General features: G+C 35.8%; 1 protein-coding gene across 1 annotated transcript; it reads right to left on the minus strand.

The window, feature by feature from the left end:
• Positions 1–624: 624 nt before the first annotated feature.
• LOC116026596 (protein STAY-GREEN homolog, chloroplastic-like) lies at positions 625–2,868 on the minus strand. Its single transcript, XM_031267917.1, has 4 exons — positions 2,482–2,868; positions 2,209–2,382; positions 1,584–1,751; positions 625–1,142 (listed from the first exon to the last, which is right to left on the minus strand). The coding sequence occupies exons 1-4, from the start codon at positions 2,599–2,601 to the stop codon at positions 741–743; spliced, it is 864 nt and encodes a 287-aa protein (XP_031123777.1). The 5' UTR covers positions 2,602–2,868; the 3' UTR covers positions 625–740.
• Between the last annotated feature and the right edge of the window lie 13,567 nt (positions 2,869–16,435).

Raw genomic sequence — 16,435 nt, forward strand, 5'->3', positions numbered from 1 at the left:
AATAAGGCAATTTTGATTAAAAAAAACATAAATAAGGAAAAAATAACTTTCAAATTCAGTATTTGTAGCTGACACATCTTGTACTTGTAGTTAACAATTTTTGTACCGTTAAATAAATTTTAGGCACATCATAGGGTAATTACAAATACATAACACGATAACTATAGACACATAAACTGTTAAGTGCATGTACAAAATATGTTAAATGCCGACCTATAACATGCTAACCAACATCTTATGTGTTTGCAGTTAACATATTTTGTACTAGCAGTTAACAATTTATGTGTATGTAGTTACCATATTATGTGTTTGTAATTACCATATCAATTGTCTTCAATTTGTTTATAGGCACAAAAATTATTAATTGTGGACATATAATTTTTAAACCGAGCTTTACAATGTAATATAAACCCTAGTCCATGGTAAAACAATTGATGGAATAAGTTACATGCCACTATATATTAGTAGTCAACGTATACACTCATTCTGTCTTATTTTATACGCATGAATAAGCCTGATAAGATTAACAAGACTTAAATATAGTTATTTATAATTCAATCTTTTATAATATTAAATTTAATATTTGTATATAAAATATTTAAATTTATTTATTTAGAAATTATATCAATAATATTATTTGATATAAAATTAAATAATAAAATTTATATACTTGAGTTTACCATGCAAGATGGAAATAATACAATTTGCCTGGTAATCTCATAATATATTACAGAGTAATATTATCTGAAATTTTGCTGTTGTGGGCCAAATTGAATGGGCTCATTGGTTCCAAGAGGCCCAAAAGGACCACGCGATGAATAAGACGACGCCGTCCAAGGAATGGAAGTTGTGGAGGGAAAGCAACAGTTACACGTGTCGTGACACGGCTGTGGTATTTCCCAGTTGCTTAGCAAACTTGTCTTCTCTGTGTGGGCCCCAACCCCGCCTGATGAGCCGCCATCAGCGGCGATGGACGGCTGAGGAGGTGGAGGAGGAGAGGCGGCTTCCTTGAGTGGGCCCCAGCACTCTACCCTGTTGAACTCTTGGATGATGGAGTGGAAGTAAACCCAAACCAGGGAATCTTGGAGCTCTGGGTGATTCTTCAACAGGTTCCCATCTCCATGGACAAAAGCCTTCAGAACCTGAGAACACATCAAAAAACCTTTCAGATTTTGCCCAGGTTCTGATTCTGATACCAGTCGTTAGGATCAAACGTTCATCACTACACCAAACATTATAATTAAAAGCGCAACTTTAATTTATTTCCTTATAGATTGTCAGCACATTTTAAAGAAATAAAGTGCTGGACTTGACTTTTCACGGCCTAATAATCTCTTAATTATTTATTGTTGGATTTATCTCATCTCGTTTTCCAAGATGTATTAGTATATAAAATTTATATATTTAAAAATTACATTAAAATACTGTTAAATATAAAAAATTAAATTTAAAAATAAATAGAAAAAGATTTGTTAGTTTGACTAGTAAATTTCACAGGTAAAATGAAGAGAGAGTAATTTTTTTTTATATTAATATTAAATTAAATATTACAAAAAGTATATATACTCAGAAATTTATATTACCACAGGGAGTTCTTTGCAGAAGATGTAGAATCGAAGTTTAGCACACAAGTTAAGCAAGAAATGGCCCCCACTGATGTGGCAATGAACATGAAGTGACATTTTCCCTTTCACTTTCTTCCACTCTGCGACCACTTCATCTCTCTGCAGCCTATTATACCATCCCTGCAACTGCAAACAAACAATGTTAGACAAGAAATATTGTTATTAGGTAATTCACTATGTAAAAAAACCATAACTCACGGACGTGCAATTTTATTTTCTTATATACTCTCACAACATTTTGGAAAAGGAAATGCTAGACTTGGCTTTTCACCAGTATTGACCTAATAATCCCCCAGCTACTACATTTTCTAGAGTTACGATGCTGTATTTGGCCCTTCATTAGTCTCGATCAACACAATAATCCCCTAGCCAGCGACCATAAATTTGAGAGTTAGGGTGCTGAATTTGGGCCTTCGTCAACCTTGGCCCAACAATCCCCTAACGATCACATTTTTTAGAGACAAGGTGTTGGACTAGGCTTGGTTTAAAATCCCCTTAACTAACAATTGCTGAACTTGACTCTTTACCGGCCTTCGCCCAACAAATATTCACTGATGTGAAGTTGGGGAGTTGATGAGATTACCTGGGAACTGTTAATGGTTTGAGAGATGGCCAGAGTGATCTTAGAGGTGATATCACTGTGTGTAAGAGTGTAAGTTCTAGGGAGTTTCCCAGGGTGCTTCTCCTCATCAACTCCCAGAAACAGAACCTTCAGCTTCGATGCTTCAAATATTGATGGCCCAAACAGCCTTGCCACCTAAACACCAACAAAAAAAAAAATTATACCCATTATTTCTTCCACAAACCCATAACAGTATTTCATTAAAAACACAAAATTAAAGAAGAAGAAATTTACAGGGACAACAACTGAGCGGTTCTTTCTCGATCTTTCTCTGAACACAAACTGAGATCCTTTCTTCTCAGGAGCTATTATTGGCTTTGTTGGAAGCAAGAGAGAAGCCCCCAAAGTCCCCATTGATCTCCCTCAAAACTCACAATTATTCTTCAAAGAAGATGAACCTTAGATATGAAAGTGCAAAGAAATCTAGCATGAAAATTAAACACAGTAGATCGAGCTGGAGAAGTATTATAAGAAGCAGGAAAGAAGGAAATGAAGACTTTTTGCTGCAGTTTGGTCTGTAATCTTCTTTTTTTCTAAGTGTTAGGGTTATATACTTTTCCTTTAATGTTGTTTGCGTGGAGTGTGGATTTGAAGTTGGTGTAACTTTGAAGATTGGTTTTACTCAAAGGTGCAGTGTTTGAAGGGATTCAAGTTGTGTTTGGAATTTGAAAAAATTAAAAAGTTTTAGATTATATGGAAGATTATATGCGCTGGCATGGGACCAGAACAAATGATCCAATATATAACGTGTACAATGCCTAAAATAGGAAAAGTCTACACGTACTCGCACCACAAAGATACACCTACTCCCGACAATAATCCAGAAAATACTATATGTACTTCCTTCCTTTATTTTACTTCAAACTCCTAATTTTTACCAGTTGTTATATCATGGACCATGGTCCATAATGCATTGTGGACCATGGGTCATGGTTGATACTGCAGTTGTGTTGAACTGATACTGCAGTTGTGTTGAAAAGATACTGCAGTTGTGTTGAAAGGGAACTGCAGTTGCGCGGGACAGAGGTCGTGTCATCCATCTGGAACTGCAGTTGTGTTGAAAGGATACTGCAGTTGTGTTGAATGGATGAACGGTCTCTGTTTTGTGTAACTGCAGTTTCCTTTCAACACAACTGCAGTATCTTTTCAACACAACTGCAGTATCCTTTTAACACAACTGCAGTATCAGCTATGATCATGGTCCACAATGCATTGTGAACCATGGTCCACAATATAATTTGCGAATTTTTACCCCTACGCTTAAAATTTTGATGTAGACATTTTTGCGGGGCCCACATAAAAAATAATCTATTAGCGCCGGTCACATCAGAGAATAAATTTGAGAAAGTAATAAGATTTGAGAATACATGTAGAAGAATTCTAATCTAATAGAAAAACTTAAACCAACATGGAAAAAGTTGTTCTTATTAAAAACTAAAAATCAATCTATCATTTAGTTAGATTTAACGGTTCTAGAGTAAGGTGACAAAAATTACAGTGACATTTTGGTAATTTTCTATTATTTCATAAGTGTAATTTTCAACACTATATGGTACACTTTTAAACACAATACTGTAGTGTATTTTTTACCTTTTTGAAAATGTAGTGTATTTAGGAACATCTTTTAGAGTTTATGACTTAGTTTTCTGAGTTTAGGGTTTAGTGTTTTACATTTTAGTTTGGATTATGGGTTGAATTTTTATTTCTTAGGATTTGGTATTTCAGGTGTGTAGGTTTAGGATTTAGCTTTGTTAATTTAGGTTTTAGGGTTTATCTAAGAAATACATCATATATGNATATAATTTGCGAATTTTTACCCCTACGCTTAAAATTTTGATGTAGACATTTTTGCGGGGCCCACATAAAAAATAATCTATTAGCGCCGGTCACATCAGAGAATAAATTTGAGAAAGTAATAAGATTTGAGAATACATGTAGAAGAATTCTAATCTAATAGAAAAACTTAAACCAACATGGAAAAAGTTGTTCTTATTAAAAACTAAAAATCAATCTATCATTTAGTTAGATTTAACGGTTCTAGAGTAAGGTGACAAAAATTACAGTGACATTTTGGTAATTTTCTATTATTTCATAAGTGTAATTTTCAACACTATATGGTACACTTTTAAACACAATACTGTAGTGTATTTTTTACCTTTTTGAAAATGTAGTGTATTTAGGAACATCTTTTAGAGTTTATGACTTAGTTTTCTGAGTTTAGGGTTTAGTGTTTTACATTTTAGTTTGGATTATGGGTTGAATTTTTATTTCTTAGGATTTGGTATTTCAGGTGTGTAGGTTTAGGATTTAGCTTTGTTAATTTAGGTTTTAGGGTTTATCTAAGAAATACATCATATATGACTAAAAATTACACACTATAATACTCTCGTCGTTTCATTTTATGTGTTTGATTCTGTTAAGCTAATGAGTCTTCACTAAAATTATTTTTAATTCAATTTTTCATAATATAAAGTTTATTATTAGTGTTTCAAAATTTATATATTTAGAAAAAATATTAAAAGTACTATTAAACACGAAAAATTAAATTTAAAAATAATTTTAAAATATTAAAAATATAAAAAAAATAAAAAATCTTAGTTTAACCATGAATATTGAACATATATGACAAGTTAAAATATCACCACATTATTATTATTATTATTATTATTATTATTATTATTATTATTATTATTATTATTATTATTATTATTAAATTGTAAAAAAACCAATAGAAGGCTTGCACTTGGGTGTACTGACCTACTGGGACCACAACTTATTGTGTAGCCTGCTTAAGTTGCGTAAAAGAAACTCTTTTATTGGAATTATAAGCATTGTTTCTGTAATTTTTATGTTGCTAAAGTGAAGTCCGTTCATGAACGATGTAATCCCAAGACGTGTTTGTGTATATGTGTCTATTTTTGACTTTTTGTTTGATCATTAATTGCACCGTTTAAGATTGTTCTTCCTTTTTTTAGTTAAATATTTGAAATTAATTGAATGATTCTGTTTTGAGTGAATTATCAAGGTTGTATTTATTAACATGATTTTTTAGAAATAGAATATTTGAGGAAAAAAAAAAAGTAAGGAAGGGAGAATAAAAACACTCTAGAAATAAAAATTAGAGAAATGAAAACATAGAATTTAAGTAATTACACTCATCCAAAAAGACTATATATAATAAAAGAGTAATGCTATATTCCCCTCCTAACATTTCTCTCTTAGAATTAAAAAAGAAAAAGTAAAGAAAAAGATAAAGGGAAAGGGTTAATTTTATAAATATATAAACTTTAATTTGAAAGTTTGTATATTTATAATGTTGACCCATCTATTCTTTTCGCCTTTTTTTCTAGTCATGTCTCACTCTAGATAGATGACTCAAATTAATCTACATAATTTCTCAGAGGAAAATTGATTCTCTTTTTATCCTAATTATACATATATATAGACGGGTGATGGACGCAACTCGGATAACACGGTGGTGGGTGGGGCGACGGTTGCAAGTTTAGAAGAATTGCTGGCTTGTTGGAGTTGCTGACTTTCCGCGACAACGGCTACGACGGTGCGGCCTGTGACTTTGGAGGAATTGGAGGAATTGGAGGAATAAGAGTGGACTTGGTCTACTGTAAATCTATAAATATCTAACCAGCTAATTTAACTTACTCTTTTTTCTTAAAAACTAAAAGGGTCAGGCCCGCAGGTTAGCATGCGACTTGCGCGGGTCACAAAGGGCAAAGCCTGTTAGGCATGCATTTTCACGGGCCTAGTTTCATGTGGCTCTAACCCGCCCCACCGCAGGGTGGGTGCAGGCTAGGCCGTGGGCTTCAACCCACTTTGATAGCCCCATGGGTCAGTTATGTGTAACATAAGTTGGTTTACCCCCTTAAGTAGTGGTTGCTGGTTTCGCCGTTACCTAATAATAATAGTAAGGGATATTTGGACATATTTGTAATTAATTTTTTATGAATAAATTAATTTCTTATAAATATTATATTGTGATTAAATAAATTATATTGAAGGTGAACATGTGTGTGTGCGCGCGTGCGTGTGTGTGTATATATATATATATATATATATATATATAATTGTAATCATATGAGAAATCATCTTTAGATGAGAAATAAGACATATTGTGGGGCGTCTATCTTGTAGTATTTGATGGAGTGAAGCCCTATGCTCATTGATTGTGCGCATGCATAATACCAACAAACCAATCAAGGCATGCCTCATGGACTCCTCATGCCTCAAAGAATTGTGCAAGATCAACGCCTAGAGGAGCTTAGGTAAGTGCATGTGTAGCAGGTTTGGGATCACTTTCTACATCTCCCATAGCTTCAACACCCTCTCCTTGCTCATCTTCATCATCCTCATCATCATCCTCCTCAATGACTAGCGAGGTTTGTTGTCTAAGCCCATAATAGTAGTTGACGCAATCAATCGTAATGCACTTTTGGACATTGAGCTTAGCCTCACGATTTTCATCAAAGGAGATACCTATCCACTTGCAAAGCTATGTAATGAAGTAGGGAAAACTAATCAAACATTTGTGTTTTCCTACACATATGCTATGATTGATAACTCTCCTTATATCAATTATCTTATGTTCCTTAATATAATAAGTAAGAAGAACTTGTCATCTATGAGTTGCCTTCCTATGTGAGTAAGGAGTGAGCTTTGCTTTGATGAAATCAAGGATGCCTTGGTCTCACAATGTGAAATACTCATAGTTCATCTGACACCCTCATTGCACCCAACTCATTGTGGTAATAGTCATTCCCATGATAGCCTATAGTGCCATAATATGCGTTGATGGCAGCAATCGACAAATCTACTACAACATCATGAACCATGCAAGTATTCTCTTCCAAACCATTGCTTGCATTGGCATAGAACTCCTATATTAGAGAGGAAATGGCTCGCCTCGATTGTGCAAGGAAGCGTGGACCCCAATTCCATTCATGAGGTATATCAATTTCAAGCTCTTTTCTTTTCTAAAATTTCTTGCATAGATCCATGCTTGGTATTCATTTGATGCGTGTGGACTGGTGAAATATCTTATTACATGAACTTTAGGTGGAGCATGTGGAGGCATAAGGAAAAAAAATGAAGCATGTTAAGCATCCCACATTAAGCAATTAAGTTCAAAATCATTGAAAATCATGCATATAAAGGTCAAAGAATTCACTTAAGCATTTTAACAAACACCTTGTATGCATATTTTTGAAGAAGATGAATTAGTATAATTTAAGCATGGCAATCCTCCCCAAATCATTAGAACAAAGATATGAAATATTAAGCATTAAAGTTTAAAAGTAAGAAAAGACAAGTTAATCAAAATTTCTTGACAAAAAAATTCAATGCATTGTATTGTAAATAACTAATAACATCAGCCAAGAGTGTAATCAAGCAATTAAACACTAACTCATAGCAATTTAATTCACAAAAATCCAAATTAACCTAAAATTCATGGGTTAGGGTTCTTAGCACAAAAATTTTGAAGTTAATAGAAAAAATTCAAGTATTTGATGGAGAAGATGGGTGAAGATGTTAGCTTAAAGCCTTAGAAAGAGTTTGGATTGAATACCTGGAGTTTTTGGAGCAAGAAAACGAAAAGAGGAAATGGGTGAGTTCAACGCGTCGAGGCATAAGTTCGATGCATCAAACTTTGGCCGAAGCAAAATTCTTTTTACTAGAAGTGTTCGGCGCGTTAATCTTTGGCCGAATGAAATTATGAATGGGGAAAAACCTGGAACATTCGACGCATTGAACTAATAATTCAGTGCGTCCAAAGCATGTTGAACGGATTTAAAAAAAATCTTGAGAAGTTTGACGCATCTTATTGTTGGACGTGTCTAACTACTCCAAAATGATTTTTATCCCTTGTTTTCAAATTAAAATATAGCAAACTAACTCCAAATAACAAACCTATATTCAACAAGCAAAAATATCAATCCAAAGGTACATAGACACAAAAAATTTAACATCATGAATTTACAAGCAATTTAACATTATGCACTTCCAAAAAATCAAACATTAACAGCCAAATCATATATTCACAAGATGAGTAAATACCCAAAATGGTCACTCGACTATGCCATAATTCACAAATTAGTCAACAACTATCAGTTTTATCAATTAAGTTCTCAACTATTCAATTCTTACTCAATAATTCACAAATCAATCCTTCGTTAAGGACCTTATTAAGTAATAATTGAATAATTCAAGACCTTATTGAGTAAGAATTGAATAGTTGTGAACTTAATTTGCTAAACTTGATAGTTGAGGACTACTTTGTGAATTATGGCATAAGCGAGGAACCATTTTAGGTATTTACTCTTCATAATCCATCAACAAAATAAGCAACTAAAATGAAAAGGCAAGTAAGAGTAATGGAAAAGGCTTGGATTGCCTCTTAAGAAACCCTCGTTTTAGGTCATTAGCTTGACCCTTTATTCCTTTTCTCAAGTGTAGGTTTGGAAGATTAATGCTATACACCGCATTTGCCTCAATCTTGTTACTTGAGTGGTAGTGCTTCAATCTTTACCCGTTGACGGTGATATTCTCATCTCTTCCTTGAACAATCATGGCTCTTGATGGGTGCACCTTGACAACTTTGAAAGGTCCCGATCATCTAGACCTTAACTTCCCAGGAAATAACTTCAACGTTGGGTTAAATAAAATGACTTCATCACCTGGAGCAAACTCTCTCCTAAGAATGTGCTTATCATGCCATCTTTTGGTATTTTCTTGGTAAATCTTAGCATTTTCATAGGCATCAACCCAAACTCTTCAAGCTCATTAAGTTGGAAAACCTCTTCTCACCCGCAAGTTGCAAGTCCATGTTGAGGTTTGTAACTGCCCAATAAGCTTTGTGCTCCAATTCTACGTGTAGATGACATGATTCTCATAAACAAGCTTGAACTGTGAAGTCCCTATAGTGTTCTTGTAGGTAGCTTTATAAGCCCAAAGTACACCTTCAAGTCTAATGGTTCAATCCTTTCCTATGACAACCTTATCAAGGATAGATTTAATTTCTCTATTTGAAAGCTCCACTTGGTCACTAGTTTGAGGATGATAAGGAGTAGAGAGTCAATATACTCCAAAGCTTTATTGCAAAAACACTTGCCATTATTCGTGATAAAAGCCCTTAGACTCCAAACCTCACAAAGATGTTCTCTTGATGAACTTAATGACCACTTTGGCATTATTTGTATGGCATGCCATGCCTTCAACCCATTTGGAAAGATAGTATACTGCCACAAGAATATATTCATTTCAAAAAGATCTTGGAAATGTACTCATGAAATCCAAACCCCAAACACAAAACAATTCAACCTCAAGTATGCCTTGTTGAGGAATTTCATTCTTTCTTCCAATGTTACCCACTCTTTGGCATCTATTATAATGCACCACATAAGTGTGAGTATCCTTGAAGAAAATTAGCCAATAAAATTGGATTGAGGAACTTTTGTTGTAGTCCTAGAAGCTCCAAAATGTCTCCCATAAGGTGATGAATGGTAGTGGTTGAAGATATCTTCAATCTCGTCTTTAGACAAACATCTCCTTATGTCACACCTCTTTTAGAGAAATGGTTTTTTCTAAAGATAATATTTGGAATCATGCTTGAGCTTCTTCTTAAAAGAACGTGATGCATCTGGTGGGAATATATCACAAACCACATAATTCACCAAATCAACATACCAAGGCATGAATGCTTTAACCGTCATGAGTTGTTCTCCCACGATATTTTCATCAATTGGTAACTTCTTATATCCACCACTTTCTTGTAAGTCTCTAACCTTAACAAGTAATCTATAACAAGATTTTTGAACCCTTTTCTTGTCATTGATATCAATGTCAAATTCTTGAAGTATAATGGTCCATATAATCAACCTTGGTTTTACATCTTTCTTTTTGATCATGTATTTGAGTGTCGAGTGGTTGGTTTGGATAATAACTTTGCTCCCCACAATATAAGGCTGGAATTTGTGAATGGCAAATATATGCAAATATCTCTTTTTCGGTGGTGGAATAATTTACTTGATCTTCATCAAGAGTATGGTTAGCGTAATAAATTGGATGTAAGATCTTGTCCCTCCTTTATTTGACATAGAACGGCTACCACAACAAAGTCACTAACATCATACATATTCTCAAATGAAATACTTCAATCCGATGGTGACATAATGAGTGTCGTAATCAATGCCTTTTTTAACATAGAAAAAATATCAAAGAAAGATTCATTAAAAACAAAGTCAACCTCTTTTGGAAGCAAATGAGTAAGAGGTTTTGGAAATTTTTAAAAAATCTTTAATTAATCTCCGGTAGAATCCTACATGCCCTAGGAAATTTCTTACTCCCTTTTTCGTAGTGGGTGGTGGTAGCTTATCAATAACCTTTATTTCTGCGTTTATCTCAATGCCTTTTTGTGAGATTTAGTAACCAAGAGCAATCCCCTTGGTTACCATAAAATGACACGTTTCCCAATTAAGAACAACATTGGCTTCTTGACACCTAATCAACACTTTATCCAAGTTAGAAAGATAATTCAAAGGATAATGCATACACATTCATAAAACCCTCCATAATTTTTTCAATGAAATATGAAAAAATGGCTACCATGCACCTTTCAAATGTTGTCGATGCATTACATAGCCTAAATGGCATCCTCTGTTATGCAAATGTATCATAAGGACATGTAAAGGTAGTTGTTTCTTGATCATCGTGATGAATTGGGATTTAAAAGAATTCTAAAATGCAATCAATGAAAAAAAAAAGTAAGCATGCTTAGCCATCATCTTAAGAAATTGATCAATAAAGGGGAGGGGAAATGGTCATTCTTAGTTTCTTTGTTCAATTTCATATAATCGATACACATTCTCTCCCCGGTGACCAACCTAGTAAGGATAAGCTCATTATTTTCATTTTCTACTATGGTTGCCCCCCTTTCTTAGGAACCAGATGGATTGGGCTAACCCACTTACTATCCAATATTAGATAAATAATATTGACACCTAGGGCTGTCAAAATGGGCTGAAGCCTGCGGGCTAGCCCGCACCTGCCCTGCAGTGGGGCGGGTTAGGGCTACAAAAAGGTGGCCTGTAAAAGAGCAGGCCTAACGGGCTTAGCCCACTAAGGCCCGCGACCCGCAATATATTATATATATATATATATATATAAAATATTTATATTCATGTGTGTACTGTACACATGAATATATATTCATGTGTACGTATATTCATGTGTACACGTACATGTGTACACTTTGTGTACAAAGTATAATTTTTTTAAAAAAAAGAGAGAGAAAAACCACAAGCCCGCGGGCCCGCCAACCTGCGTGGGGCGGGCTAGGGTTGTATGAATCCTAGCCCGCGGGCCTAACGGGCCGGACCACAAAAGCCCGCCAAAAATTAGTCCCGCGGTGGGGCGGGTCGGCCCGCTTTGACAGTACTATTGACACCTATCAATTTAAGAATCTCTCTTTTTTTTTCTTTTTTTTTTTTCACATCTTTCATGTTTCGGTTCAACCTACGTTGGGATTATGCCTTTCTTCCAAGTAAATTATATGCATATATGCACTAATGTCCATAATTTCATCAAGAGTATAACCAATGATTCTATTATGCTTCCTAAGCACATTTTGAGGATTTTCTAGTGGTGGCTTTCTATTTGCAAAATTTTATCCAAGTGCCAAGTTGAATCATTCATATCAATTTTCTTTAAAAGTTGTTCGGTTTGCATTGGGTCTAAGACCAAAAACGATCCACTCAAAAAAGTATCTACCAAGATCTTTGAAGCACCAAGCAACCCTTCATAAAATGTCATTATCAAGTCTCCATTTGAATACCATGATGTGGATATTATCTTCTAAGCTCCTTGAATCTCTCCCAAGACTATGCTAGCTAGAGATTTATTTGGTAATTTCTTGAAATTTTGAATTGCTCTCTTCATCTTTTGAGTCTTGGAAATTAGGTAGTACATCTTCAAGAAATCCCTATGCAATTGGTCCCAAGTAAAAAAGCAGTGTTAGGAAAAGAAATGTGTCAACTATGAGCCTAGTTATCTCTCAAAGAAAATGGGAAGACACAGAGTTTAATTGCTTCATGAAGCACTCAATTGATTTTGAATGTGCTACATATCTAGAGGAATTTAGTGATATGAGCATTTGGATCCTTTATGGGTGACCTTCCAAATTGGTCGGATGCTATCATTTGCAATATGGTCGATTTGATTTTGAAACTATTGGCCTCCAAACCCGGGATATTTATGCTATCATGTTCTTCCATATCGGGTGCAATGTAATCCGACATAGCCCTTCTTGGCGGTTGTGGTTGATTAACTCCATTGCCTTCTCCATTCCCGTTTCTATTCCCATTAAGATTCAAGTTGATATTTCCTTGAGCATGTGGCTTTTTTCCTTCTTTTCTAAGTTGCATGGCTCTCTTTTCAATTTCAAGGTTCAAAGGTAACACACCTTCCTTTCTCAAGGATCTTGTGTGCATACAACATAAAATACCTTAAACAAGATAAACTAATTAATAAAAGTAAAGTAAACAAAGAAAAGGGTGGACTAGACTCTTAGAATAAAATTTTCACTAATGTCAATATATAGATGCCACCTCCTCGACAACAATGCCAGTTTGGTTGCAGCACAATGCGACAAACAAATGCTTGAAGTATTATGAGGTATCGATTTACAAGGAAGTAAGCGTATTAAGCGCTAGCTACTAATCTATTCATGAGAAGCTAACCATAACATAACAAGGGATAGTTTGCTATGATCAAATAAGCAACAAATAAAAGCAAGGAAAGCAAATTGGGAAATGCAAGAGAGTGAATGGTGTTTTTTTTTGGAGCCAAGTGTTTAATAAGCTATTGCCAACCTAAAGTGAAACATTTAATTGACTTTTAAACAAGTGTGAAAAATAGCATACAAAGGGAAGGAATTATTCCCATAATTCCAACCAAAATAAGGTAAGTAAAATATACTCATTCCTATGAGATAATCAAATTCACAATAAAAGAACAAACAATCAAGATACTATCCATCAACCAATATGTCATCTCCCAATGTGCAGTGGTTACATGCAATTGTGGGTGATCTAATTTATGCCCTAAATCTCATCAAGACACAATTATAGCAAGGAAACATGTCATTTAGGTCTTTAATTACAAGTGTTACGATAGGGAGACATCTCGGTTTTAGAGTACTTAGGGTGCGCTCAGGTATTTTTGGAATAGCTTGTCGTGGCTGGACAAATAGTAACGTTAGACGAGCAAAATCTCTACGTTTTTCGCGGGCTTCGACCTGAGTTCCGTGCTATGGCTTTGTCGCTAGTCACTACTGGTTCACCGGTCACCCTTGCACAGGTCTCTGACTTCCTTTTAGCTCAGCAGTTTATTTGTGATGAACATTTCTATCCCGCTATCAAGGTTTCAGCTGGAGGTTCTTCGAGGACTACAATGGTGGTTTGTCGTGGTGGACGTCAGTCTGGTGAAGGAAGTCGCTGGCGCGGACGAGGAGGCCGTGGTGGCAGTGCTAGAAGTGGTCGTGGTGGACAAGCTGTATTCACGGGCACACTACTTTGACTTGTTTCCGAGCGCTATACGGATAGCCCAACCCCCTAGGCGAATTTCGTGGCTGCTGGTGTTTCAAATTAAGGAGTAGCTGCTTCTAGTTTATTCTCTTGGTATCCAAACATGGGAGCCACACACCACGTCACGCTTGTTGCTGGTGCATTAGTGGTGTCGTAGGAGTAACGAGGTGATGATACTTTGCGAGTCGGCAATGGTATAGTATTTGACTATTTTTCGTGTTGGTCATACTTCAATTTCCATTCTTTCACGTTCTCTTACCGTATATGATGTTTTAAATGTTCCTAGTCTCTCTAATTCATTATTGTCCGTCTAGAGCTTTAGGTCTGACAACAATGTCTTTTTTGAATTTCACCCCCCCTTTTTTTTTTGTGAAAGACCTCGCAACCAAGGAAATCCTGCTAAGGGGTCTTAGTTTGAGTGGTTTTTATACGTTGCCAATTTCTGGGTCATCTCCTGTTGTGTTTCTACCTGCTCGAGCATATTTTGTGTCTGGCACAATTGTTTAGGGCATCTACTCTATCGTCTCTTGAATCGGGGTTTTCCAACTTGTCCAGTTAGCAAATTACATATTAGTTTGTCTTTTATGTGTTCTGCTTGTCAGTTAGGCAAATCATCTAGATTCCACTTTTTGCATGTTAAATCGTCCAGTTCAAATGTACTTGATCTTATCTATATAGATATTTGAGGCCACGCACTTGTTTTATAATCTACTGGTTTTCATTACATTGTGCTTTTTGTTGATGATTATTCCCGTTATTTTCGGTTTTTATCCATCACCTACATTTGACATATGATCTTTATAAGGTGTTTGACCTTTTTCGGGCAATAGTAGAACACTTATTTTCACGCTCTATCAAAGCTATACAGTTTGATCTAGGGGCTGAGTATCGCAAATTACATTTTTGTGATTTCTTCTCTTAGTATTGTCAATCGCCAATCTTGTGTATATACAATCTGATCTAGGGGGTTGATGGTTCAAAGCTCTATTCCTTTCAAATATTGGGATTTTGCATTTGAAACCGCTGTTTTTCTCATCAATCGTTTGCCTTCTTATGTCTTGTGTTAGGTTAGCCCTCATTACTAGTTGTTTCGTACTTCACGTCCCGATGATTTTCTTCGTGTTTTTGGTTGTTCGTGTTTCCCGTATATCCGCCCGTATAATAAACATAAACTATCTTATAGTCCTTGTGTTATTTTTTTGGGTTATCCAGAGTCTTTCCGTGGTTATCGTTGTATGGACTTACACACTGGAAAAATCTTTATTTGTCACCATGTGCGTTTTGATGAGAGTATTGATCCTTTTTCAAGGATCTCTTCTATGCAGGAACTAAAGGGTTATGGTAGCTTCCCATGGGGTTCTAGCTTGGTGGTTTATGTTGATGTGGCGCTTCCCTTTGCTGCTCTGACTTTGGGAACTGCGTCGTTATCCATACCCTCTATTGATACTTCTTCTTAGCCTCCTGCTTGACCTACCAGGCGTCGCGGATTGATTGTGTTACCCCCGCAACGCATGCATCTTATGGTGCTTCGTCATATGACGCAAGGCGCAACTGATCATTCTTAGGTGTTAGTTGCTTTGATCTGTTCTTCTGATCCTACATGTTACATTGAGGTTGTTTAGCATCCAGAATGGTGTGGGGCCTACTCCAGAACGACACTCGGAAATTAGCTCTCCCTTAGTCAGGTATAAATGTTGTAAGCTGTAAGTGGGTTTTTCGTACCAAGCAAAAGGCCAATGAAACTGTTGAGCGTTATAAGGCTCGCTTAGTGGCCAAGGGCTTTAATCGGATCGCTGGTGAGGAATTCTTTGACACTTTTAGTCCAATGGTGAAGCCAACTACTGTACGACTATTGCTCGCACTTACACGTCGGTAGTCTACGTGACAGCTTGATGTACATAACGCTTTTATCAATAGTCAGTTGGCCGAAACTGTGTACATGCGACAACCACCTAGGTATTCTGATCCGAGGTACCTAATTATGTTTGTCCCTTGTAGCGGTTTTTATGTTGTTTGAAGCAAACACTGCGTACCTTGGTTTAAGCAGTTGCATAACTTCCTTGTCTCGGTTGGTTTTCAGTCTTCAAAGACTGATATTTCACTCTTCTATTACTCTGTAGTTGGGTCTCAGGTTTTCTTAGTTATTTATGTAGATGATATTTTATTTTTAGCGAGTGATCTTAAGCTTGCTAACACTTTGCTTCAGGAGCTTGCAGTTGTCTTTAAGATTCGGGATCTTGGATCACCTAGTTTTTTTTATTGGTATTGAGATAGTTTTGGTAGATCGTGGTCTGGTTTTCTCTCAACGCAGGTACATGAAGGATATCCTTAATCAAGCCGGTACGACTGAGTGCAAACCTCTAGCCACCCATGTGTCTGTTGCACAATATGTTGTCTCTGATGATACGCCATTTGATAATCCCACATAATACCTGAGTTTGGCTGGTGCGTTACGGTAACTGCCAGTCACGCGACTAGATTTGTCTTATGCGATGAATCGGCTATGCCAATTTATGCATTTGCCCTCTAATGCACACTATATCTGCTTAAGTGTGTGCTTAGATATGTGAAAGGTATGCTTCATTTTGGTTTAC

Source organism: Ipomoea triloba, chromosome 8, assembly GCF_003576645.1.
Source record: "Ipomoea triloba cultivar NCNSP0323 chromosome 8, ASM357664v1".
Classification (NCBI taxonomy): domain Eukaryota; kingdom Viridiplantae; phylum Streptophyta; class Magnoliopsida; order Solanales; family Convolvulaceae; genus Ipomoea; species Ipomoea triloba.